This window comes from Astyanax mexicanus, chromosome 5, assembly GCF_023375975.1.
Source record: "Astyanax mexicanus isolate ESR-SI-001 chromosome 5, AstMex3_surface, whole genome shotgun sequence".
Lineage (NCBI taxonomy): Eukaryota > Metazoa > Chordata > Actinopteri > Characiformes > Acestrorhamphidae > Astyanax > Astyanax mexicanus.
In genome coordinates this window covers 24,039,677-24,066,696 of record NC_064412.1, presented here as the reverse complement: position 1 = coordinate 24,066,696, position 27,020 = coordinate 24,039,677, and the positions used below count along the sequence as shown (strand labels likewise).

Genomic DNA, 27,020 nt, shown 5'->3' with positions numbered 1-27,020 from the left:
TTAATCTGTCCCTTGAAAGAAGCCAGACAATAATGATATTTTGAGTCATGTCAGTAAACTTAATGTCACAGTATCAATACTCATCCATGAAAATGTGCTATTCTTCCATATCTGGAATGAACTAGAAGCTATTTGTTGTATTACCGGAAAAATGGCAGTTTTACATGATATTCCTTTTTACAGTCTTATTTTTAATTTATGGAGTGTATGGAGTAAAGAATATGCAGACATTTAAACTTTTTTACTTTCAATACAGTGGGACAAATTCAGATTTTGATGGCAGGGGCCCTTTAATCTGAGCTGTGATTTCTACTGCAGTGCTGCAGGAAGTGCATACGCACCCCCTGGGCACATCTTTGCAGTAGCAAGATTTTCAAAGAGACGAAACCCAGTTTCTCTGAATGCAGTGTTTCGTATCAGGGTCAGAATAATCACATTTTTTTTATTATAGAGAATCTCAAACAATTAAATTGTTTCACTATGCATTTTAGATGTGCTGCCACACTAAATTACTGAGCAAAGAAAAAAAATGTTTTTGCCTCTTTTCGTAGAACTCGAAGGACTTACAAATATATTTGACAACAGAACAAAGAAACATTTTAGAAAATAAAATCTGCTTTACATATTACATTAACATAAAACAAAAATTGATGAATGGGTAACAACCAGACATAAATTTACAAATGTAATAGGTCTCAAATTATTTAAACATACAATCAGGTTTAATTTACTTTATGTAAACCTGTTTTTACACTGAGTTTCAATGGCTTAGTAACCTGAAGCAAAAAAAAAAATCCCAAGGATACTGAATACTGAAAATATATTAAATGTCAAATTTTTAGTCTAGATTCCTCTGAGACCGCTAACTTAATAGTGACATTTCTACTCTGACAGCTGTTGGAATTCGTCCAAGCCTCCTTAAAAAAGAAAAAAAAGAAAAAGGAAAAAAAGAAGGAAAGAAAACATAATCCTTGTCTCCCCATCCAGGGAAATACAGGAATGTGACGGTCGGTTGTGGCACCTTTTCTAAAGAGGAGGCATTCCAAACAAACAAGCTCCATCACTTTGCATAGCTTTGAGAGGAACCCAAACAGAGATGACAATCGGGATGAAAGGCAAGGAGAAAGCCTCAAACACAGCTGAAAAGCCTTACTGTGGCTACAGCATGGTAAACTACACAATCTAATGAAAGCACACATACAAACAGATATAACTGAAAACTAAATCTCTCAGAATAGAGCAGCAAAAAAAATCGTAATCACACAAAACAAGCTGTGCCAAGCTAATATTTGCTGTTGAATAAATGAATCATATTCTGTCTATCATAATCTCCTAGAAGCTTCTCAAATATATCACCATAAACCCACAGTATATTCAAGAACACCAGCATTTCACAACGGCATTTCAATTCAGTTGATGGGAAAAATTAAAATGCTTGGCTCATGGCGGCAGGCACCAGCTTATCAATAATGTATAGTACTGATGTTCTAAAGACAGAGCTTCAACATGACTCGCCTACAGAGAAGCAAAAAGCATCAAACGAAAAAAAAAAATCATCTTTATCAAATGAGCAAAAGGATGCCACTCATTTAGGAGGCTAATCTAATGATGGGAAATTGTGGGAAAACATCCAACATATTTGATGTAACATATCTGCTGAAGCAAATGCACAAAACCTACTAAATGCACCTGGATTAGCATAATATTATAGTATGTTTATTCATAGAGGGTACTAATGCAGTAAAATGACTGAAAGGAAGATATTTCAGCAAAACAGGTCAGCATCACCCAAACACTTTGCTCTTATAACTTTTACTAATATTTTTAAATACATGTTACTGTCTGAAATGTAGGATATATATGTGATATTTTATTACCCAATTACCAATATGCCAATAACAATTATGCTTAAATTGCTGTGCATCCCTAGGCCTACAGTCTGTTTAACAAAGTATTACAATTTTACCAAAGACTGATGGAAATAAACATCATCAACAACAACAACAACAACAACCAGTGATAATAGACAAATAAATCTGTTAATAAAGGTTTAATTTAGACAAATAAAAAAAAAACACTTTCCATCAGAATTATTTCCCTAAAAGAAAGCAGTCTATTTCATATTTAACTAATAACTAATATGATCTAATAATGTCTTACAGTCTTAGCAATAAAGAGGTGGGCAATACTGCTAAAAGAGGTGAATGATACTGTAAATGTAATTTTTAAAGACAATCCATTATATGTATAGTAATGTATTACAGTATTTTTAAAGCAAATCTACAATATTTATAGCAATATTTTTTACAAAGACACAAAAAAAATCACAAGCAATGCCAAATTTTCAATAACAAACTCTCTCATATCAACCACAGTGATTTTATTCAAAATCTGCAGCATTCTATCCAAATAAACAACAATAATGACACTCTTGGTAATGATTTTGGTATTTGCTTGCATATCAAGTTCTAGGAAAATTCATTTAGACACAAGTTCTCATCATTTTAAACATAATGGCTCTTAAAAACTTTAAGGTTTGAATATGAACATAGTTATCATAGAAAGTTCATAGAGAATATAGAAAATATCAGTTTCAAGACACAAGATTTATGGTTCAATATATCGTAATATATTTCTGTGAAGTAAGCAAGGAGACACAATGCGTTGGATAAATCAAGTAAAAGAAAACTTTACTTTTTATTTAGTTAGAACAGTGAAATCTAATGACAGAGCACAAGACTGCTATATACTGTCGGGCTTTAAACACAACAAAACAATGAACCACATCTGACACCAATTTGTACACGTCAACCAATAATTTAAATCAATTCTGTGTTTTTTTTTTTTATTAAACAGTATTACAAAAACAAACTTTTTTTATTACTTCGATATATTGATATTTTATCACACACCTTTTAGGAACCTGTATTTATTATAGGGTTAAGACAATGAAACAAAAAAACAAGCAAATACATTCTTCACAGCCAATCAGTGCATGAGTGAGTGTGTGTCAGTCTGTACACACCGCATGTTTGAAATTCTCTAATTAGTGCACACACACACACACACACACAGCACCTGAGGCCACCTGCATTTCCACAGTGCTCTGGTGCACCTTCTCTCTGCAAACGTTCATTAGGCATGATCTTCCTTTCACCAGTCGCCAGGGACCCAACAAGCTGTCCCCAAGGCTCCTGTAAGAGACACGCTGGCACTGAACCAACTCTCTCTTTCACACACTCTCTCACAGCCCTGCAAGTGCCAAGCAGACTCCAGACAACCACTATAAACACTTAACTCTTTCAATCCACTGCAGGATGTGCAAATAGTTACCTCTTTCTCTCTCTGTGTGTCTTAAGATCCTCATGCTGCTATACACTCAGACATATACATGCACATACATTCAGCAACACCTCAGCAATCATAAGTAAACGAGGCAGTAAATCAGTTAACACTGCTAATATGATACCGGCTGAAAGTCAGCAAGTTTATCTAAAGCCACTCTTCACCGTCTCAATCCCGCCAATGGGGGGGATAAAAATAAATAAACATGAATAACTTGGGCAATGCTCATCGGTTTTACACACACATAAGCAATCAGGCAGCCTAAGTACTTTCAAAGCCACTTTTATGTTTACATACCAGCAAGGGGAAACGTACTGTCTCCCAGCACCCACCTTCTTCTGCTGTGCTAATGCAGGTGTTACATTACCAGTGGGGCTGGCTGGGCAAATAAAATGACTGTCCTTGGCAGTTAGAAGAAAGTTGTGCTCAGGCAGTGATAGCAAAACACAGCTGCAGCCTGTTGCTCTTGCAGTTACTCTTCCTTTGCTATGAGACTCGGAGCCGGAGTGGGTCTTTCGGCCAAACAATTAGTGGCCTCAGAGGCACGGCTCTTTCATCTCCCCAATAGAGAGAGATGGGGTCAAAGTTCAGACATCATCTGAGGTCATTTCCTGCTTCATGTGAGGCACTGAAGGAGAGCACAGACTCATTAAGGCTGAGAGAAGAAAGCAAGAAAGCACATGAACACATGAATAAAAAATAATCACAGAAAGAGAGCACGAGAGAGAGAGAGAGAGAGAGAGAGAGAAAGAGAAAGAGAGAGAGGCCCAATCCCAGTTCACCCAGTTTGCTTGGATCCTACCACTTAGCCCTATCCCTCTGTTTTGCTTGTGCACATCTAGGGGTGGGGTGTCCCGATTCAGTGTCTGATATTTTTCAGAGACACACTTAAAACAGAGGGCTATAAGAATCACCTGCAAGATGGTGGCATAAGTGACCAAAAAAACCTTGGTTAAACATTATGAGAATAAAATAAATACCACCATACAATAATGTGTGGTTTTATGCCCATTTTATTTGTACAAGCTTAAAAATTTGCTAGTAATTCATCTCAATATGTAGCACACCTTCCTGTTCTATAGATGGCAGGGGCTGCAGCATTTAAGGTGAAATGGAAAATAAAATAAAAGCAATCACAAAAGAACTAAGTAATGGACAACAGTAATTAATTTTTCCACCCCGCTTCTAAAGACATACAATGCCCTAAAGTTTACTAGTTAACCAGCAGGTTAACCAGTAGGTTGCTGAACTCTGTATTAGGTATTTGAAGGATTGTCTAAATTCTTAGGGGAAGGATTTTACCCATTCGTCTTATAACTCTGCTCAAAAGGGAAGGTTACAAAGAGTAGGGGTACAAAATAGAAATGGGATTTGGCCCAAGGGAGCAAGCCCATCTAAAATAGTACATTCAAAGATTTTGCTATACGTTTCAAAGTTTACATGACGCTAGTGATCAGCAGTCCTTGCTGTGACGTGCTTCATTCCTAAAAAGAGCAGGGAGCTAATGAGACAGAAGTACAGGTCGTGAAAAGCCTCTTTGTTTAGTGGCTTCTTCTTCCCAGGAAGAAAACAATGCCCCACATACAAAGAGGAATTCTCACCTTGCCATTCACTCTCCTGGTATCAGATGAACTGCTTCCAAAGGAGGAAGTCACACAACTCAGCCCTTCATTTAGAGACACGCCCCCACTTTTAATCTCCTAAGGCTGTAGGAGCACACCTACCGAGCAAGCAACCACAAATACCAATATTCTGACAGTGGCAGAGGGTTTACAGCGATTAAAACATGAGCAACCAAATTATTAATCAAATATTTACACCTTCAGGCAAAGTCTTAGGGTGAATTAGAGGTTTAAGTAAGTATGACTTTAAGACAAAATAGTAAATTAGGACTTCAGAGACACAAGTAAGATTCTCTCTAATGTTGTATTGTTTCATATTTAAGCTACAAATGCTAGGTAAAGTATCGTACAATAAGGTTTAGGGTATTTTCAAACCTATACTTTTTTTAAGGGTGATGCTAACTGGCAGAGACAGTCAGAGGTCCTAGACATTGTGGACTGGCAGCATACATCAACAAAAAAAATGCCAGGAGCAGAGTGTACATCTGGGTTAGAAACTATAGGGATGTAATGATCAAAATATGAATTAAGACTTCTTCCAAACTTGAATGAAGAAAAAATGTGTCTCACACTGATCCTGTTACTGCATCTCCTAAAAAGACAGATGAACTGTTGATTAGTTCTAGTTGTTTCTATTCTTTCTTTCATGTTCAAACAATGCAACTGTATACAATTTTTCAACTAATACAATGTTCATGCTCCACAATGTACACTATTATCCCCCTCACGGCTCCAATGGATGGATCTGTATTAAAAGAGCCTCAAAACTCAAGTATTTTAAATTATTCTCCGATGTTGGGTTTTGGCTTTACACTCCTCTTCCTTGTGGGATTAACATTTGAACAAAGAGTGCAGTCTATAACAGTAGTTGACTCTGAACTGGAAATCCCAATTGGGTGAAAACTGACAACAGCTAATGGTAACAGCTAAATGCTAACAGTTAGCAATGAGCTGTTAATACTTATGAAACATCAGTAAGCATTGCTGCCTCTGTGATTTGGTCATAGAAATTTTCAACAGTACAAGTCACAGACTCATTAGACTACATGAACAGCAAGGCACAGAGGCAGCTACCTTCAGTTTCAAACAGTCAGTATGCAAGAAAAGAAATGTTTTAGAACTACTGAAATTTTCTCATAGCCCTCAGATGCCTGAATATAGGAATCATTCAGGTACATTCAGATCATATTTGCAGAAAATGCAAGACTAATGTGATTTGTAAAGGAAAGAAAACAGACTTTGACCACACTAACCAGCTACCCCTCTTAAGACTATATCTTACGGCCCATACAGTGAGTAGCTATTAGCACAGCACAACAGCCACTATCCACACAAAACAGCTAAAGATGCAGACCACATTTAATCACCACCAAATGTATACGAACACATTTAAAATAATGAGATTTTAACAAAATGTTTATGCTCCACAGGGTAGTATTTTAGTAATGGGACTTAGCAGACTCTCCTAAATTTTCTATGTGATGATTGGCACCAAAAACACTGATCAGTCCATGGCTAGGTACTTGAGAATTAATTAATATTCACCGGACACTTACAGCATTTAACAACCCCACTTGGGCTCCAAGAACCTTTAAATCATGTAAACTGATCCAATCCAATCAGATCAATTAGTCAGAATCTCATAGTGTTTCAGGCAGCTGGTTTATTAAAAGAAGAGTGAGTTAAGACTGCGGTCTCAAGTCTTGTGAAGGCTGTTGTTTTTCCATCAATGGCCTTAGGGAACAGTGCTACAATAACAGAGATGCCCTGGTGTCTGCTGCACAGAGAAGGCTTTCAAACAGAATTCACGATTAATGAAGTGGGTTTATTTATTTATTCATGACAATAAAAGGGCCCGACCACAAGGACAGGGACCTCATTCTGTTGCTTGGCATTGTAGGAGCCTTTCAAACACCCTGTCCGCGACTTCCCAGCCCCCACAATCATGCTTTCAATGCTCCACCTCAAACTGCCCCCACTGCCTGGGTACAACAAGCTCCTAAGGCTCAGTTTTTGACACTATGCGTACTCTCACATTCACACAAGCCACAGTAAAGACAACAGAAAGAAGCAGTCCTTCAAATTAAGTTCATGAGTTTTCCCAAGACCCGAGAATGTAATCTACACTAAAACTAGTCTTTGTAGGAGATAATGGGCTATACATATATGTATATAATGAATTGATTAGTTTTGTTATAGCTAAAGCGCAACACAAAAACAATATTATAAAAATAAAACACACTATTGTGTTTATATTTCTATATTTTCAATCTAACTTAACAATATTGTTTCCAGTGTAAAAACCATATGGTGTAGATCTGAAGCACTGTGCTTTTGAGTAAAAAAAAAAAGAAAGCAAGAAAAGAGGAGAAATGAGAAAAGCAGTCTGGTTTTGAAGCAGTGGGGACCCTGCTCACTCCTGCTTGTGAATGCAAGGCCTACTCCGGGAGAGGAAAAGGGGGGGAGGGGAGTTCAAAACGCAAAGTCTGAAAAAAGGGGGTAAGCGCTGTAGCAACCCTCATACCCTATAGCACACAACCCAAACACACACACACACACACACACACACACACACACACACTTTCTCACAGCATTTCTATTTCTCCCCCCAAATCCCTCTTTCTCTCATGCTCGTGCAGCGCAGTCCTTTCTGCTGACGCCTCTCTGATAAGGTCCTGTGTGCCATCCCAGGTCAGCGCTGCAGGAACTTATTGAAGCTCCGTCTGAAGGCCACACAAAAGCTAGTTCCCATGAAGCTTCTATTCACCACTGTTTGTGTGTGCGCGTCTTTGCATGAAGGTCTGTGTGTGTGTGTGTGTGTTAGCCTAACCTGATTGAAAAGGCCAGTTAATTACAGCTCCTGTTTAATAAAAGACATTGGCAAAGCAGGCTCGGATTTGCCTCTGGGAGATTCTCAGTGAAATGCTCGTTCTCAATAGCTCCTTCACAACACACTATCTAACTAGGTCGCTCAGTTACAGAGAGCCACATCTTAACCAAGGGCCCTGCAACGAGATGAGGGCTTAGAGAACCCTCACTTAAAGTCAAACGCTGTGCAATGGATAGCTAGAGTTTTCTTTACTCATAGCAAAACACTGTGAAAAGCTATCCAGGGTGAGGTTTACAGTAAAGAAGCTCAGAAGAACAAGCAAAGTAAAGTTTTGTTGAGACAGATGCTTAAGAGTGTTACTCAGTACTAGGAAAAGGGTGGATAAAATATTTAAAAATAAATAAATAAAAAAACACAAGATATAAACATTTTCACAATATAAATTATTTTCTCATAGATTTCCTAGCCTTAGTCATTCCAACAAGTTCGATCAGAAAATGCTCCTGTTAAAAACAACAGTTCCACATTTAAAAGGGTCTAAAAAATAACAAAAAAGCAAAGTATTATTAAGCATTATGCAATAACAATATTCTTGTATATTTGATCATTGAAAATGTATACATTTTAGGAATATACTACAGCAAGTTATTTAGGTAATTTAGCTGTAATTTAGCTTTAATTTTGTCTACTTTGCAAACTGTAATTTACCTAGCATTTACTGCAAGTTACTACATAAATAATAATGCTGAACATACTGAGCAAGGAGTATTCATAGAAATTAAATAAATAATTCCTATGTATTGCACAGGTTTGCTAAGCGCAAGTGTTTTTGCAGTTTTTTAGTTTAGGATGAGAAACTTAGTGTCCTCATCAGCAGAAGCAAAATTAAAAAACTATATCATATCTATTCTTCTCTGTTACTCTATTCAGTTTGTCAATATGCAGCAGTGCCTCTTCAAGTTATATTACTATATTACCCTTGCCACTTCAGCACCCTATTTTAATTCACACAAAAATCTATTCCCCCCCACCCCCAATAGCCCTTCAGGCATTAACACTCTTTTTCCAAAAGTTTATGGTGTATGTAAGGCTTCATACAGTGTGATAATTAGTGTGTATGCATCTACAGTAGATTTATCTGTCTATCATTTAGCAGTCAGGTCAAAACACCACCTTTAGCTAACAGTGTACTGGAGCTTTCCTGTAAGAGGTGTGAAAAACAAGCCTAAGCGTAATAAAAAAAACAAGACAAAACATGAATATTGCAAAACAGTGGCAGGTAGCCTTCAAGTATTTACAGATGTAGCCTTTAAAAAAGTATAATTTTAGTAACATAGACAGTATGAAGAAAACAGTAAACAAGAACCAAAACTTGCTAAGTTCTTCGCATATTCAATGATTTTTTTTTTTAAACGCAGTAACATAATTTTTATTTTGTTTGCCTAAAAAACGTGTTGTTAGCATCCTCATGTAACCATTGTCATGTCATATGTCATAGTGTTGATTAGCCAGCATTAAATAATGATGTGAAGAACCTTTTCTTCTCTCTATCAGAAAGGCTTTGTTTGCAGTAAACAATAAAAGACAATAGGTCAAAGGGTCACAGTAGCACAGTTAATGAACAGTCAGGACTCAAACAAGCCACAGCTATTTAATCAAAGCTTAACCAGCATTCACTTCATCAAACAGGCCGCGAGTAATCTACCGCCAGACTCTCAGCCAGTGTAACCAAGTTAATATTAAACTCAGCAGATATTCAGCCGTGTGACTACCAGAACCTGGCCAGGGAAGAGGTGGCAGCCACCCAGGAAGAGCCGCTGTGGAGGAGCCCCAGCGGCAGCAAGTTGATGGATGGGTTGCCGTTAGCTGGATGGGTCATTTGCATTGGGGCTGTCTCAATAGGCCACTTCACAAGGGAGCAACCCCCAAAGCAGGACTAATTTTCACCAGCGAGTGAGACAAATTCACCATAATGCATGTCCACTGGCCTGCAGACGACCACAGACGTAGGCTAAGGCTGAGGGAGGTAAGAGTGAGCTAAAAGTGAGCTAAGAGTTTTTTTTCCTTTTCCAGATTTTTCTAAATTTTATCCTTATTAATTGTATAAAATAAAAAAACACACAACACTAATCATTACTACTGTTGAATGACATTGTTAGTATGCAACAGCACTGGCTTATAATCACAGAAAAATTAACATCACAGCACTTGCTGATATCCTGATAAAAACAGCTAAAAATGCAATAAAGCCATGATTCCTTAGCACTAATAATTATGTTTACCGAATGCCTTACAATTATGAAATATTGTTTTGTTATTTTCTGCTGTTCTTATATCAGCTTAAAATCTAACTCTTACAACACTGCAACCTTTGATGAAACAATGCAAGTACACAAGCACGAGTCAGATAAAACAAACAGTAACAATTAGGTGTTAAAAGTATTGTCTCCACCAGAGTTGTAGACCAGACAGAGACCAGTCTGAAGAAGATCCAACACACAGCCCTGTATCGTAATAGAGGTGAAGATTAGGTCAGGTTGGTTGGTATAAGCTAAAATCAAAATTTCGATTAATTAAACGTTCAACCTTAATAATAAATAAAACCATTATTTAATGAATAATTAATTTAAAGAACAACAATCACAGCATTTTTTTATTGGTTTAAGCTGCTCAAGTTGCGTAGTTGACTCAGTGTTTCAGTTGTAACTGGGTGGAGTCACATGGCTTTACATGCAATATTATGTTTAAGGGGACTGCATGAAAAAACTAAACTAAATAATAATAATAAAAATAAAATAAAAACAACAAAAAATAAAATAAAAAAATACAATAAAAAGAATAATAAACAATGAATAGTACATTGGTTAGAGGTTCTGAATGTCAGCTGCAATTAACTTTTTGATTAATTACCCAATACAAAGATGAGGATTCAGAAACCACCACAATTACTGCACTAATATAAGCAGCAGCTCAAACCTGTCTCAAGAGGAAACCACAAGCTGATTGGCTGCACACACTGAATTTCACAGAACGACAAACCAAACATCTGAGCAAAACTTGAAAAGTGAGTCAATGAAACAGTCGCAGAGGAGAGCAAATTTACTTTAACTGAAAAGCAAATTTACTCCAGTTTAAGAAGAGTTATTGCAGCGAAGTAATCTGTTTTCCTACTCTGTTAAGTGAAATTTCAAGATATGAATGTGGGTATCTGAAAAAATTGCACACTGCCAAAAGAGTCCAACATTCAGTTTATATAAATCATCTCCAATCAACTTCACATGGAGCAAATATGTAATTTTGAGATCTGTATCAGGAGTACTAAATATTTACTTAACACTGACATTTATATGTACTAAATCCTGTAATCAAGTGCAATATAAAGTCGGGCTGGGAGCACTGCTATTTCAGCACAGGGAACATTTCCAAGCAGAAAAGGCAGATGGGCTAAAGAAGGTTATAAAATCCTGAACACGTCTCTGCGAATTACACTGGACTAAATATTAGCACCACCAAACACACTGCAGGGAATTTTCTACAATGCATCCAGCCTCTTTATCCAAGACTGTAATTCAGGTGTAAAAGAGACTGGCAATGCTACTTCGCTGGAGTGTTTTTATGGGCACAGGATTATTTAAACTGGAAACAGATACTCTGGGTTTGTGGGGAATTGCTCTGACTGAATACACAGAACAGCTCAATTTAACACAACGGCTGGAAATTAATGCTCTTTTTTCACAAGGAAAAAAAGAAACAACTTGTACTTAAGCTTCAAAACTGACCTCAAAACAGACATTTAAAACTGCTGCTGCCAGAGTAACTGAAAACTTGCCTAAATGAGCTAAGCATTCTTTTGATTTATCATCAATTATGAGAGTAAGGGGAACAGAATTCTGTTAGCAAGCCAGAAGGGAGGAGTGAGTGTGTGCGCATGTGTGTGTTTCTGTGTGTGAGAGAGAGATTGAGAGAGGGAGAAAAAGACAGAGAAAAAGAGAGATTATTAACATCCAAGTGTGACAAAGGAGAAGGAGCAAATGGATTGGTGCAGCTCCTCCGAGATGGTGAGTGTGTGTGTGTGTGATGTGCTCTACAGCTTTTTACAAAGATGAAAGGCCATTTGGGCTGGGCCCCCCACTGACCACCTCTCTCTGCCCATTCACTGTGAAGTGTACACTCCTCATACTCTTCCACCACCTTCGCATCACACCATCATAACAAAGTCTGCCATTTGTTTCAAAAGCACACTTTACAAACAAGCCCATAATTCCTTAAGCAGAAGCCATCCTTCGTTCTTTGTGTTTAGTGCAGGCTTTTTTTTTTTTTCAACCAGAGATCAACCAAAGAGTGCCTTCTCAGATATGACTGTTGTTTTGTTTTAAAATGATCAGAAATTCTAAACAGAATTATTATTGTTATTATTACAAATATCGGCGTACTGTACCAGTACGCATTTTTTTAACATTTGTTTTTGCTTTTGTTAAATTTCTAGCATTTGTTCAGGGACAGATCAACAAGAAAGATGTTACTTGGTGATGCAGACAGTTTGAGTAATTGTGGTGCACATTATGAACTGCAAATATTGCAAAAAAAAAGGTAGACTTGTGAGACCAATATATGTCTCTATAGAACAAACACTGTATGTTACCTGTATAGGTATACAATTAATCAGTATGGATCATTCAATAATAGATCACCCAAAAATTAAAATCACATGTTTGGGTTGCAGGGTGTGGGAATAACTAGCTCCAACAATAGAGGAGGGACAGATTTCCTGACTGTCAAATTATCAAAAACATCTGGTCTGAGCACATAACCACAAAGAGCAATCCATATGTATATATCTGGATTGTTGTCAAACAAAATAACACTACGTTTAGTATTCTATTCTCAAATTCATTTAATCTATATTATCTACTTAACTAATTACTAAGTGTATTAAACTTCAAAGCAAGCCATTGATGGAAAACATCTGGTCAGAGCGTACAAATTGTCAGGAGTGAGGCCAAATATATCCATTTATGTTGTCAAATTCGTGCACATTAGCTAGCTAATTAGCTACAATGTGCATTAAGCTTCAAAACATGCCGTCTACATGCACACAGGACTACAACCACTTTAACTACCACTAAAACCACATATACCAGCATCTACACGAAAACCCCAGCATATACCTCTAAAATCCAGCATATACCTCTACCACTAAAACCCAGCATATACCACTAAAACCCAGCATATACCTCTAAAACCCAGCATGTACCTCTACCACTAAAACCCAGCATATAGGTTACCTTTACAACTAAAACCGAGCATATAGATAAATCTACCACTAAAACCCAGCATATACATCTACACCTAAATCCCAGCATACACCGCTACCACCAAAACCAAGCATACACCTCTACCACTAAAACCCAGCATAAACCACCAAGAAACGTACACAAATACATATACAGCTCTGGATTTCTTTTTTATTTTTTGCACCAGGAGTGGCATAAAGTTATCCAAAAGCGTGTGTAAGGCTGGTGGAGGAAAACATGCCAAGATGCATTAAAACTGTCATTAAAACCAGGGTTATTCCACCAAATATTGATTTTTTTTAACTCTTAAAACTTTATGAATATGAACTTGTTTTCTTTGCATTATTTGAGGTCTGAAAGCTCTGCATCTTTTTTGTTATATTAGCCATGTCTCATTTTCTGTAAATATATGTAGCTTGTAGAATAAAACAACAATGTTCATTTTACTTAAACATATACCTGTAAACAGCAAAATCAGAAAAACTGATTCAGAAACTGACGTGGTCTCTTAATCTTTTCCAGAGCTGTATAACCTAACTAGAGTTTACACCGCAGGTGGTTAGCTATTTAACTAAATTATTCAGTCTTTTAAAGGCTGCAACCAAACCAAAACACCGGCTAAATCTGCTCTGTAACTGTACAAACTGTTAGGTTGGCTAATAGTTAAGGCTAACTAACTATCCAAACTAAGCTAGTTATTAAATCCGTGTTATTGCAGTCAGTGTCCCAGGCTGCTGCTGCTGCTGCTGGTTTAAACGCGGCCACTTTTCTACTTCAGTTTAAATGGTTGTTAGCTTAGCTCGAGTTAAGTACCAACAAACATTTCACGTACAGAAAGTTTATTAAACAGAAAGTAAAGCACAGTAAACAGACTCCGGGCTCGTTCAGGATACGCTAAGTTAACTTATCGCCAGGTTACCTGCATGGTGAAAACTCCGAGCTCCTGCGAGGACAGCTTCTTCATCTGCACGGCCAAAACCTGCGCTTCCTCCAGGATCGAGAACTCGCTCTCCCCGCCGCACAGTCCGCTGCACAGCAGCGCCAGGAAAGCGACGAGGCAGCGGCTGAAAACCTTACAGCGACCCGGGGAAAGTTGAGCAGGACTTTTCCAAGACAAAGAGTAAAACCCAGGCGAAGTGACGGAGCCAACCCGCCAGCGGCTCGCCATGATGGCTCGGTCTGTTGAACAGTGTTGAACACCGAGCCGAGCTGAGCTGCTCCGCGGAGGGAAAGAAAAAAACTTCAGAGATTCGCCTTAACGAGAACTTAACTTCTCCTAACTGTGTCAGAGAACCGAGCTCCACTCTCCCAACTCCAGCACCACAGCCTCCAGACAGCCGGACATGTTTTAAAGTATAAAATCTATCAGGTAAATCCACTAAAAGCTGCGGCGGTTACTCCTTTTTTCGTTACCTTGGCCACGCTCGCGCTAACTCCGCGTGAAGTGCGCGAGCCGGAGCAGCAGCATCACAATGGGTGCGAGAGGCAGGAGGCGCCGGAAAGCCCGGCCTGGACTCAGCAGCTGGATCTGGAGCCACAAGAAAAAGGTAAAGAAGCACAGATTCATGAAGTATTGCCAGAGTATAATATTCAAGTAAATTTACAAAAGGTACGGGATAATATTTGTTTAAATGTTACAAAAAAGAATACATTCACATACATAGTTATACTTAAACAAAAATACACCAGTCACACATTGTATGAGGTAAGGTTAGCCTCTGCACCTCTAAAACCAGATCAAAACATATTCTCTTAATATGTTTATTAATTTAGCTGTTTTATAATAACTATGTTAAATTGAGCAGACATATGAGTGAAAATCATCCTCAAATTAGTGGCGTCAATCGAATAAAAATGTGTCTTGTGATTGTATTAACTACAACATGTTATAGTTCTTTTTGTTGTTTTGCTTTTAGACGTTAAACAGTGGGTATTTAAAAGCTGTTAATTCCCTGAAAGAGAGAGAGAAGGTGAAATAGAGAGAAAGAAAAAAAGAGAGAGATGCTAAAGTTAGATTTAAATATCTATAAAAAAGTCTCAATAAAAAGCTCAAATCTAATCTAATTAATAATTGTTTTTGGATATACACAGTTGTATGACTAGACATGCTTTAAAAATCTTTTAGGTCAAATGTAAAACAAAATAAAAATATATAAAATTATTAAAATCATGTAAGAAAAGAAAATAATGTGAATCAAAGTATATAGCAAAGAAAATATATGGAATAATGTGTTCAGTTTATTGTAGAAAGTAAGATACAGTATGAGGTGTGCAATTTGAAAAAAGGTAGATAGACAATACATAGTAGTTATTAATATATTCTATATAATACACACAATAAAACCTATGTACATATCAACTCAATTGATACCACAAAAATGCAAGAATGCAGGAAATGAACAAACCCTTCTTTTTTTTCCAAATAATTTTGCACCATTTCTATTGATCTGGTAATCATGGAATAAAAATCTAAATGTAAAAAAAAGTACAAAAAATAGCAGTGAAGATATGTATGTGTAAATGCATACTTTTTAGAATACATAATGTTTAGAATACAGATAGTCTGTGGGAAGAAGCTCCTCTTCATTCTCTCTGTGTTGGCTTTGAGGGAGCAAAAGTGCTTTGCTGCTGCAATAGATAGAAGAAACCATTATATTGATGACTGATGTGCTTTACTGCTAAACGAAGCTTAGCTGTTATCAAAAACATAATTTTAATGCAATTTCCTTTTCTTGTTTTCAGTTGGGGCAGAGCAGTGTAAATAAGGTGTGTGGGGTTAATTATTTTTTTTGCAGATTGTATTGCCTCCAGAGAGTCAGCAGTGGAGAAAAGGTGATGAAAACTCTGTCCATTGTTTTTAAAATACATCAAATCAGTTGTGAGGACTACTGGCTCATAATCATTGAGCTAGGCGGACTGGGGTTTTGTTGGGACGGGATCGATGACAGACTGTTTGAAGCACATTAAAACAGTAGAACACACAACGTCAATGAGAGATTACTGAAGATGGTTTGGTCCAGCTTTGCCGAATGTGAGTAACAGGTTCTCCTGACCAGCAGTCAAGCAGTTTGTTGTTTCTAACATGATATGATTGGATAATAATACACCAGGATTAGAATCTGGCCAGACTGCGGCCTTGGATTTCACCCAAGGTGGAATGAAAACATCGCTACCGCAACAAGCTCATCTGGGATTGGAGATTCTCCCACAATGGTTATACTCATTTTCAGGAAGTAGTGTTTAATTCAGGAGCTGCCATGACAGGATCTGTAGGCTTAAAGGTTTTAGCTGAGGAGTTCTAAGCTGATGCCATACATGTATGCACCTAAATTTATGGAATCGAAGAGACAGATGTGTAAAAGATATATGTATATTTTCCAGATATCTGGGAATTATAGGTTGTTCCATTCACAGTGCACTGCCCATGTGCCCATGCGTTCATAAATCACTGGCTTGCAGTGGAAAAACAGGCAGTGTTTGGGTCATGAGCTACACATTTCTCGACTCTGTTCTGTGGGCGGCCATATAGAGTGGAAAACATATGCTGGGTTTTTCTGAACCAGAAACACTGCTTTATGCACAGAGCGCTTACACAGGGACTTGGTAATAAGCCAATCCTAATGCCTGGCATGGTACTTTAAATGTTGCTATGAGGGATTTTAAAAATGAAGAGGAGGCAATGAAGTAAAGTTACTATGGATGTAGTTGGTGTTCTCTTGCAGCTACAGCAGAGTGGGTTGGATTTACAGTCAGTCAGAGTTATAGTTTTAGAATAGGAATGGTGAATGCAGTGCACTTTTTCACATTTTCTTCCCAATTTGAAAGGCCAATTTATCACTTGGTAGCCAGCATGCTCGTAGGAAAGCGATACTCCCCAGCTCTGATATTTCAGCTAACAGACATCTGTGTTGACCAACATCAGACTAAGAGTGATGTGAAGAAAGCACACAATCTACCCACCCAGAGAAAGCATGGCCGATTTTGCTCTCTCTGACTCCAGCTGCTGATGCAAAGCAGCATGGTCCAAGGATCCTCGGGTCAATGGGGCTGGGCTTTAGTCCATTGGATTACTCGAAGCAAAACAAAACATTACCCTTATGTGGTCATGCGGTTATAAAATACAAGTATACACTTGTAGGCGGTACACGTAAACCATACTAACATCTCTCCACAACAGAGATAATAAACCGTATCTGCAAAAAGCTGGTGTGGCTGAAGGTTTTCATTCTAAACAATCAGCAGCAAACCTGATTCCATTGTTTAATCAGATCACATGAGCTTTTATTGGCTGGTATGAAAACCTGCAGCCACACCTGCCCTTTGTGGATGAGGTTTGACATCCCAAACTACTATAATATCGAGCTCTTGTCATGAACTAGACCTGAATCTGGACTGCTAGCCTACCATCTAGATCCTGATGGGCCTCATATCTAGTTGTGTAAGTACTGTAACTGCACTGACAGTCCTGGCATCACACTGATCTACTGAATTACATCACTTTGCATGGTTAGTTAAATTTATTTTAGCTTAACTGGACTGGACAGCAACATAAAACATAATAAACAACAATAAACATCAATGTGTACTGAGATACTGTGATGGAAACCACAACCATAGGGTACCATTGGATCATCTATATCCAATTTAGACATTTTATTTACAGTACTTTCCAGCATATGCAGTGAATCCACTTATAGTCTCTTCTGTCCTTTTATATGTAACATTTTTTTGGTAAAGTATTTGCAAAACTTACAAAAAAAAACCTTTCTGTTGGGTACCACACACTGACATGCCAATAGTCATGAACCAGTTTTTAACCTCACTTGCACAGTTGTGAGCTTTGCCAAGTTATCCCCTGAGGTAACACTTCATGGTCAATGTACACGCTTCACAGGTTCAACTGTGCTGTAGGTGAGGATGCTGTTTCCGGGTATAATATATGCAAATCAGTCAATCAATACTACCGCCCCCTGAGACGTCCAACCATCTACTTCTCACCGCTATCAAAGGCACACTGCTCAGCCCAGTCAGCTCTTCCTCTTGACCTGCCCCTAAACCCATACATCACCCAGTGCCCCTCCCAAACTATCCCTCCCATTTCTTTAGCATTTTTCAAATCTGAGCTGAGGGTGGAGTCAGCTAAAATCATGGGGTTTATTTACCCTTTAAATGAACAATAGGTGTAGAAACAAGGAGGTGGTCATAATATGATGTTTGATCACTGTGCTTTTGTTTATCACGCTCTTTTTAGCAAGGAATAATGTGTGTATTTTTTATTGTATTGTGAGTTTATTATTTTTGATAACACCTTACATGATCTCAAAAAAGGCCAGTCCTGGGTGTGATTGTATTGAGCATGTGTATGGATTTACGTTTAACCACTAATCTATTATTGGGTTTAAACTGCCATCCTGTAATGGTACACTTATATCTCCATTTAAGCCTGCCACTGGTAATGAATATGATTATCTGACCTGATGTGCCGCTGATGTAACCTGTGCTGATTAGCCAGATGGACGGTCACTGCATGCCAGCCGCTGCATGCAGCTTTCATTAACAAAAACGAAACATAGAAAAGCACGGGAAAGGCATTATCCCCCACCCCAGAGGAGGCTTTCTGTTCAGAGCAGTGGGCATGCTGTTCTTTTTTCCCCAGAAATCAGTGTAATTGTGGGTCTCATTTTGTTCAGTGTCATTGTCCCTCACACGGCATTCTACATTAGTGCCTGCTTTCTTTCAGAACAATGCACTGATGGGGAAATATGCTGGCTTCTACAAGGTGCATTTCTGGGGCTACATCAATGCTTCCTCCAGTCGCTGGCTTGGTGGAAGATGAAGGGAGAGGAGGAGAAGGCGAGGAAGAGGCGGGGAGAGGGTGGAGGGGTGGAAGGGTGGAGCGGGGGAAGAGATGTGAGGAGCTCCTGCAGCACACACTGCTTGATCCACAGCCAGAGGAGATGAAAGGAGCATGGGCTGTGCCCGCCGTTTCTCCTCCTGCTGCTGCCCATGCCTGCAGAGTTCAGGAGACACACTATCTGGTAATGAAGGACGATAATAATATAGTACATTTAGTCACAAATGCCTTTTATACAGTCTGAGATTACTGTAAAAAAACATAATAGTTAATTAATAGGATAACATTTAAAAAGAAGCAACAAAAATTAATGCTGGCTATGTCTTATAGGCTGGTCTGCACTGTTTTGATGGTGTGAGGGGGACCTGCACAATATTACACTTTTAGAAAAAATGTGCTATTAGGAACCAGATGTGGGTGATGTGTTCAAATAAATGCATTTATCTAAATATTTTCACACACAAAATGTCTCTTATTGCTAGGAAAACAACTCTCTGAAACAGATGAGCGTGAACAGAGGGGGTGTTTTGGTGAATTGGTAGGATTCTTCTGTAAATAGGTTGGGTGTTTGGTTTGAGGTATGGAGTTTTATCATGAATAGGTGGATGTGTGGGATGGTTTTGGTGAATAAATGTGGTGTTTAGGTGAATATGAGGGGTGTTTGGGTGGTTTTGGTGAATAGATGGGGTGTTTCAGTGAATAGGAGGGGTGTTTGAGTGGTTTTGGTGAATATATGGGGTGTTTGGGTGAACATGAGGGGTGTTTGAGTGTTGATGGGCGGTGTTGTTTTTGTGTTTGGTTGGGGGTTACTGTGTTGTTTGGGTGGTGTTGGTGAATAAATGCAGTGTTTTGGTGAAAGGATGGGTGGTTGTTGTTTTTGTGTTTGGTTGGGGGATTACTGGGGTTTTTGGGTGGTGTTGGTGAATAGATGAGATGTTTTGGTGAACGGATGGGCAGTGTTGTTTTTGTGTTTGGGTGGGTGGGGTTGGTAACAGTGTAGGGTGTTATTTTGAATGATATCTCCTGCTGCCTTTAATTATTCACCCAGACTCTCATACGAAGCTTTGACAAATGCGCTCCAATGATTCATCCCTCACTGCAAAATAATCATGTGAAACATCTTCAGTTCAGCAAGTATCTCTCTCTCTCTTGCTCTCTCTCGCTTATCTCATGGATCATATCCAATAAAAGACATTATCTAAATTACTATATTAAATTCTGCACCTCACCCCTCCTCGGCTACATGCTATTTATTTGTTTTAAATCATAATTACACAAGAATCATGGTGAGTCCTACTTAGCACCACAGCATTTGTTTTAGTGGATTATTCATTTGCATAATTCTAATTAGACTGCAGTTCCACAAAGCCACCTGGTTGAGAAAGATAAAGGGCAAGGGGGAAAAGCACCATTTTAATAGACACTGCTCAGCTACACAAGATCTGAGACACAAACATAAAAGAAGACTGCTAATTGTATCTCAGACTAAAATAGTGATAAAAAAGCAGCAAGTTTTAGTAAAATCAGATTCAGTTCTGTCCCAGAAACGATACACACTCTCTATATGCTCCAAATGATAAGAATACTGATAGTTTGATGTAAATGAGGCCAATTTATTAAATTCTATATTTAGTTTTAATGGGGTGGTTAGGTGAATAGGTGAAATGTGTAGGTTGGTATTTAGATGAATGGGTAAGGTGTTTGGATGAAGTATTCAGCTGACTAGGAGAGGTGTTTAGATGAATGGGTAAGGTGTTTGTCTGAGGTGTTTAGGTGAATAGGTAAGATGTTTTTCTGAGGTGTTTAGGTGAATAGGAGAGGCGTTCATCTGGGGTGTTTAGGTAAATAGGAGAGGTGTTTGTCTGAGGTGTGTAGGTGATTAGGTGAGGTGTTTAGATTTGATTTGATTTTGGTGAATGGACAGTGTGTTTGGGTGGATGGGTGGGGTGATTTGGTTTTTGTTAGAATAACTGTGGAACATTGTGAGCTCTAAAAAATAGCATGACTTGATATAACTGTTTTATTGAATTCTTTTCTGTTTTCTATGTTTTTTAAATGGCAAAAGGTTTTGTCAGAACTGACATTGCAAATAAGATGTATCAGCTCAGAAGCTACAAACATCTCTCCATCTGGCTTTAAATGGGGCTTATCTTTCTAATTTGGGAAATGTGTAGCTTCCTCAAAATTGTGATCATCTGAGAGAACAGAAATTCTGGAGTCATGAAGATAAAGAGACATTGCATTGGTCTGCAGACCAAAGCACTCATCTCATTCTATTGATCTAAGCTCAGCATTAAACCACATCAAGCCAGGGTTCAGACAGTTATGGTTTGACAGGAAATGCTTGGGAAACACCAGGCCCTAATTGATCACAGACTCATCTTCACACAGAAAAAAGAGAAGCTGCAGAACAGAGAGGGAGAAGCCAGTGTGCTTTCAGCTCTTTACAAATTGGGCATGATTTACACATGTTCTACTGCACACAGACAAGAGCATTAGAGAAATGAAAGACAGCTGAAACCTTTCATTTTCACACTGACCTCTACCAGGGGTCACATTCCAAGGTGTGACCTGTGATTGAAGCAGACCATCCCTTTATGTGGCTGAACCCAGTACTATAGTGTGCACTGTAAACCCACAATTTGTTAACTTAACTCAAGTCTGTTTTTATTTTGACTTAGGTGAACATTTGTGGCCACATAGGCACTCCCCTCCAAAAGTATTGGAACAGTGAGGCCAATCCCTTTATTTCTGCTGTAGACTGTAAACATTAAAAATAAAAAAATAACAAAATATCAACATTTCATATTTTATTTCCAAGCATTTACATCTGGTTCTGATACACAGTTCAGAAGATAGCACGTTTCATCAGAATCCACCCATTTTTCTTCTGAGCGAAAGTATTGAAACAGATTAACTTAAAATAAATTGGTTGGTTCAAGGCTTTCGGGGTTTAGCTGAATGCCTTACATTTATGACTTTAAATATAGCTCAAATCATAAGTAACAGTAGACAACCATCCCTAAGTTTGTCTCATCTGAACATAAAACTATTTTTCTCTGAATATACAGTTCCTCTGCTTATTATGGTTATCTCCTTTTATGTCTTGGCACTGTGTTTACATCTTCAACAACTTGCGTTGTATTTGAAATTATGATAATGAAATCTGCATCTAAGAGACATTCCTAACAACTCCACGAGGCTCCCCTCAGCCCACCAGTAGCCACCCCCCCCCCCCCCCTCCAGTGTATCAGCCCCCATAACTGTGCCAGTCTCTGCTTGCCATCCACATTTTGAATTTCTTCAATTCCCAAACGGCAACCCTGCAATACACATATCAGTATTATAATTTGTGGCTTTGGCAAACGGCTCCAGCCGTCTCAACCAAAACAGACCTGAGGGCAGAAATGTGCAGAGTGAGGGCGATGATGAGAAAGTCGGTGTGTGACAGTGATTTCTCTGGTACCTAATCGTGGAGGAGCCACAGGGCTCACCTCAAAGAGGAAGCTGTGGGAGTCGCCACTTTATCAGTTTTTAATTTGAGCTGTCTGCAAAGCCGGGCCTAAATAATGGGCAGATAGATGTGATTCCTACAGAACATCATTAAAACCCTCCCAGTGTCGGCAGAGGCCGAGCCGGCAGCTCGGGGCCCGGGTCCACGCCCGCTGGGCCGGTTTTGCACCCACAAATAAATGGTTTCGTGTCTGTTCGTTCTTTCTTTTATATATCTTCTAATGTCCATTTTTGAGGGGGATTTCATTGTGTAGTTTCTTTTTTTTTTGGAGGGAGGGGTGGTTAAACCATCCCAGTTGCCATGACAACCCTGTTCCCAGCTTTCTTCAGAGCAGGGTAACTGAATCTAGTTCTGCCTTTTCTCTCCTCCCCGTTTCAACATCAGTGCAGCAGAGCAAGCTTTGAGGGCTAAGCCGATTCCCAGCTGAAGCCGATGTCTATTTCTGTCTGCACTAAACAGTTTCCAGCTTGTTTTGACATCGCTGCGAGAGTGTGTGAAACTTTACTGACATCGACTGCAGAGATAGTGTGATTAAGCCTCGCTGAAAGTGTGACTAAATCCCCAGAGGTGGTTAAATTTAGTGCAAACAGGGAGAAACACTGACTCCTAACATTTATATAGTGGAAGGTTTGTGAATAAAAGGTGAAATATAAGGTGAACGGGTTTTTTTAATAGAAAAAATCTTATTTTACCCCATTTTCTACCTAATTTGCAAGGCTAATTACCCAATCCTTGTTCATATGAGCTCCTCCTATCACTACCAATGCTCCCAACACTATAGTATAGGAGGTGAAGGCCAGAACATGCCTCCTTTTCCGAGACTCCAGTTCTATTCAAACTGCCAATTATGCAGAAGCACTAGCCAGCCAGCAGGCTCTAAAGAAAGCGCAGCGCTCCAGTACATCAGCTAACAGATGCCTGTGCTGACCAATCTCACACTAGAGAGAACATCTACCCACCACAGAGAGAGCAAAACCAATTGTGCTCTCTCTCGGATAGCGCCTAGGGTTGTGGGTTGAATCCATGAGGAATTTTGTGATATTTTACCCTATGTCTGAGACAATTAAGTGTTCTACCATCTCCAAAAACACATGTTATTTGAATTGTCTATATTAATTGGGCCCCATAGGCTCATGGTTCAAGCTCTGAACCATGTCTTGTGGTCTGACGAGATCAAGACAAGCTTGTTTGGCTCAAATGGTGTCCAGCATGTGTGAGGTTATCATGGTGAGAAGTACCACAAAAACTGTGCCTTGCTTACAGTCAAGCATGGTGGTGGTAGCATCATGATCTGGGGCTGTATGAGTGCTTTCAGCATTGGGGAACTGAATTCAAATGTTCTGTGACATTCTAAAGCATAGCATGATCCCCTACCTCCAGGAACTGGGCAGCATAGCAGTGTTTCAATATAATAACGACCATAAACACATCTCCAAGATAAGAACTGCCTTTTTAGGGTAAGCTGAAGGTTAAGGTGATTAACTGGCCAAGTATGTCTCCAGACTTAAACCCTATTGAGCATCTGTGGGGCATCCTCACATGGAAAGTGGAGGAGGTGGAGGAAGAGGATTCCAGTGGCAATCTGTGAAGCTCTAGTAGACTCCATGCCCAAGAGAGTTAAAGGAGATCTCCGGTGTAAAATTGACTTTTGGTTTAGTAAAAAATGAAGAGTCTTAAACTTTGTTGAACACCCCACCTCTGTTCTCCCACAGCTTTTTGAGATCTAGCCTTTTTTGCAGATAAATCGCTTTTTTCTACCGTTATCCAGGCTCAAAGTAGCTCCACACCTCATTGGTAGAATCCGGAGAGCTCTGACATTTAAAACGAGGTATTAATAACTTTAAAACTGCACAAGAAACTTATTAAAAAACACTGTTTACCTTTACCTTAAGATGGCGGTGCCCAGAGATTTACCTACCCTATGGGATGCAAACAGTGGTTTTAAATAAGCTTCTTATGTACTAAAAATACATATCTTTAAGAAACTCCTGAAGACAGAGCTCTTCAAAGAGCACTTACTCTCTTAACACCTCTAACACACTAACTACTTCTAACCTCATTTCCTTCTTCCCCTCCTTCACTCCTCTATCCTATTTGTAACCCCTATCCCCAGTTAAATTAAAGAAATAAGGGCCTGAGTTCTTTCTATTCTTTCCGTCTCTATTTTGGTAAAATTAAATAAAGTATAGAAATGTAAATTAAATAAAATAATTAAAAGTATAATACACAACAAAAGGGACTGTCACACAGATGTATACAAAATAGCCAGTGCTTTACTGAGTGTATAAAATTAGAGGAGGAATAGTCTAAGAATTGAGTGTGCTTTAAACCAAAAACAAATAAATAGCAGGCTTTAACTGACAATAGTTATATCCGTTTTAAACAGAGCTAGATAGTACCTTTCTTCACAAACAATAGTACAAATATGCAGTGTAAAAATACCCAAGTGTAACTTTTAAACCACCAATTATAAAGTCAGATTTTATACAGTACCCAAATTATTTAATTACTATTAATTATTTCAATAACCAAATATTACCAATTATTTGATGATTATTGTAGCTCAGAATTATATTTTAGGATTAATTTTAGGAACAGGATTTTAGATTTTAGTTTAGAATTAGTTAATTTACCCCTTATTCTCTCTATTAGAAATACACTGAGTGATATATTTACACCCTTAAACAGAAATTAACCTTAGTATCCTTAATAGTTTGCTTATAAAATAAATTACCACCTTACATTAAATATGTGGGCCCACTTATAAATAATACACTCAAATTCACGGAATAAAGAAACAAAACAAAATGGTGCAGGCCTGGTTCGATGCTGGCGTGCGTTGTGGCCTAAAAACTTAATGGCCGCTTCACTCTAACGAGCCAAAACAAAGGGTTTCAGAGTACCTCAGAGTCCGTGAATCGGAACGGGAGCAAAGCACGTGTTCCGGCCGCATGGAGCGTTTTCCCTCGGAGCCAGAGGAACTTTGAGCCGCGCGGGGACTCAAAGCGCTATCTGGTGGCAGGATTATTGGTCCTGGTGTCCAGCGAAGTCGGGAGAGAGTCCAGAGCCAGTGCAGAGAACAGTCTTTAGGAGCTAGCGCAGAGCAGGCTAATACACGAGGCTACCTAGATACTTAGCCGAGCTGGCTAAGCTAACCGGGCCAGAAGAACTTGCTTAGAAAGATTTTCCCAGCTTTATCTACTAGAACCTGCTCAGTATGGACGTCTTTGTCCTTAAAATTACCGAGTGAGCAATTAATACTGATTATTAGTTCACCCAGTGAGGAACTTTTTCCTCCTCGCCTGCTACTCCTGCCTCGCTGCCGTTCTCTCTCTCTCTCTCTGTCTCTCTCTCTCTGTCTCTCTGTCTGGCCCGTGGGCGGGCTCCTCCCAATCCAGTACTCCACCCCTCACCTGTACACTTCTCCCTGAGTAGCTCCCTTAACCACTTTTAAGTGACCTTAGTGCAAAAACACAGAAAATAAATAAAATATCTACTCTGTACTGCTTTTGTATGCTTTTTAAACTATTTACACCAACATAATGACTATTTTTAACCGTTTTAGTACTTTTTTAAACCATCCCTATAAATTTATATGGCTTTATTTATTACTGTATTTATTAGTATCTCTATTTTAGGACTAGAGAGTTTAATTTTTAGCCAGGGCTACATATTATTCCCCTTTGACCTCCTTTTATCCCTATCCAAAGATGTTTTACCTTTAAACTTATTTTACATTGTACTTGACTATTGTAAGTCGCTTTGGACAAAAGCGTCTGCCAAATGTAATGTAATGTAAAAAAATAAAGTTATTAATGCCTTGTTTAAAATGTCAGATCTCTCTGGATTCTACCAATGAAGCGTGAAGTACTTTAAGCCTGGATAACAGTGTAAAAAGCGATTTATCTGCAGGGGAAAAATATGCCCCATATCATTCATGTTTGGGATTGAGCATGTTTGGAGAAACTACAAAAAATTACTGGATCTCCGAAAGCTGCTAGAGAGCGGAGGTGTGCTATTCAACAAAGGTTAGTACTCTTTATTATGTTTTACTACACCAAAAGTCAATTTTACAACGAAGTTCTCCTTTAAGGCTTTGGACACAATTTTCACGTATGGGTTTACTCATACTCACTTGTTGCCAGCAGTTGAGTGTTGAGTTATTTTGAGGGCACAGCAAATTTACACGGCTATGCAAGCTGTACCCTGACTACTTTACATTGTTTCAAACTGTCATATATCTTCAATGTTGTCCCATAAAAAAATAAAAAATATAAAAATATATAAAAAATATTTACAAAAATCTGAAAGGTATACTCTCTTCTGTGAGATACTGTAAGTACGCAGCTATCACTCATTATGATGTGTTTCTTGCTAAATGAGGTGAATAATTTTTGAGGATTTTCCAGGCTTAGAGAAAACCTGTCGCAAATAATTCACCATGGCAAGGATTTCCCCCCCTGAAAAGTTTTCATTAAAGATTAGGGGCCTATATGTTTAACTTCACGCTAACATCGCCGTAAATCACTCTTCACTGAAACTGCAGAATGCAGTCCTTTTC

The 27,020-nt window shown here is 38.6% G+C and overlaps 1 protein-coding gene across 1 annotated transcript in view; it reads right to left on the bottom strand.

The window, feature by feature from the left end:
• cachd1 (cache domain containing 1) overlaps nucleotides 1-14,620 on the bottom strand; it is a 98,319-nt gene extending 83,699 nt beyond the window's left edge. Inside the window, exon 1 of the mRNA XM_007248211.4 lies at nucleotides 14,011-14,620. Coding sequence (XP_007248273.3) covers nucleotides 14,011-14,259 — 249 coding nt within the window. The 5' untranslated portion in view covers nucleotides 14,260-14,620. The remainder of the gene's footprint in view (nucleotides 1-14,010) is intronic.
• Between the last annotated feature and the right edge of the window lie 12,400 nt (nucleotides 14,621-27,020).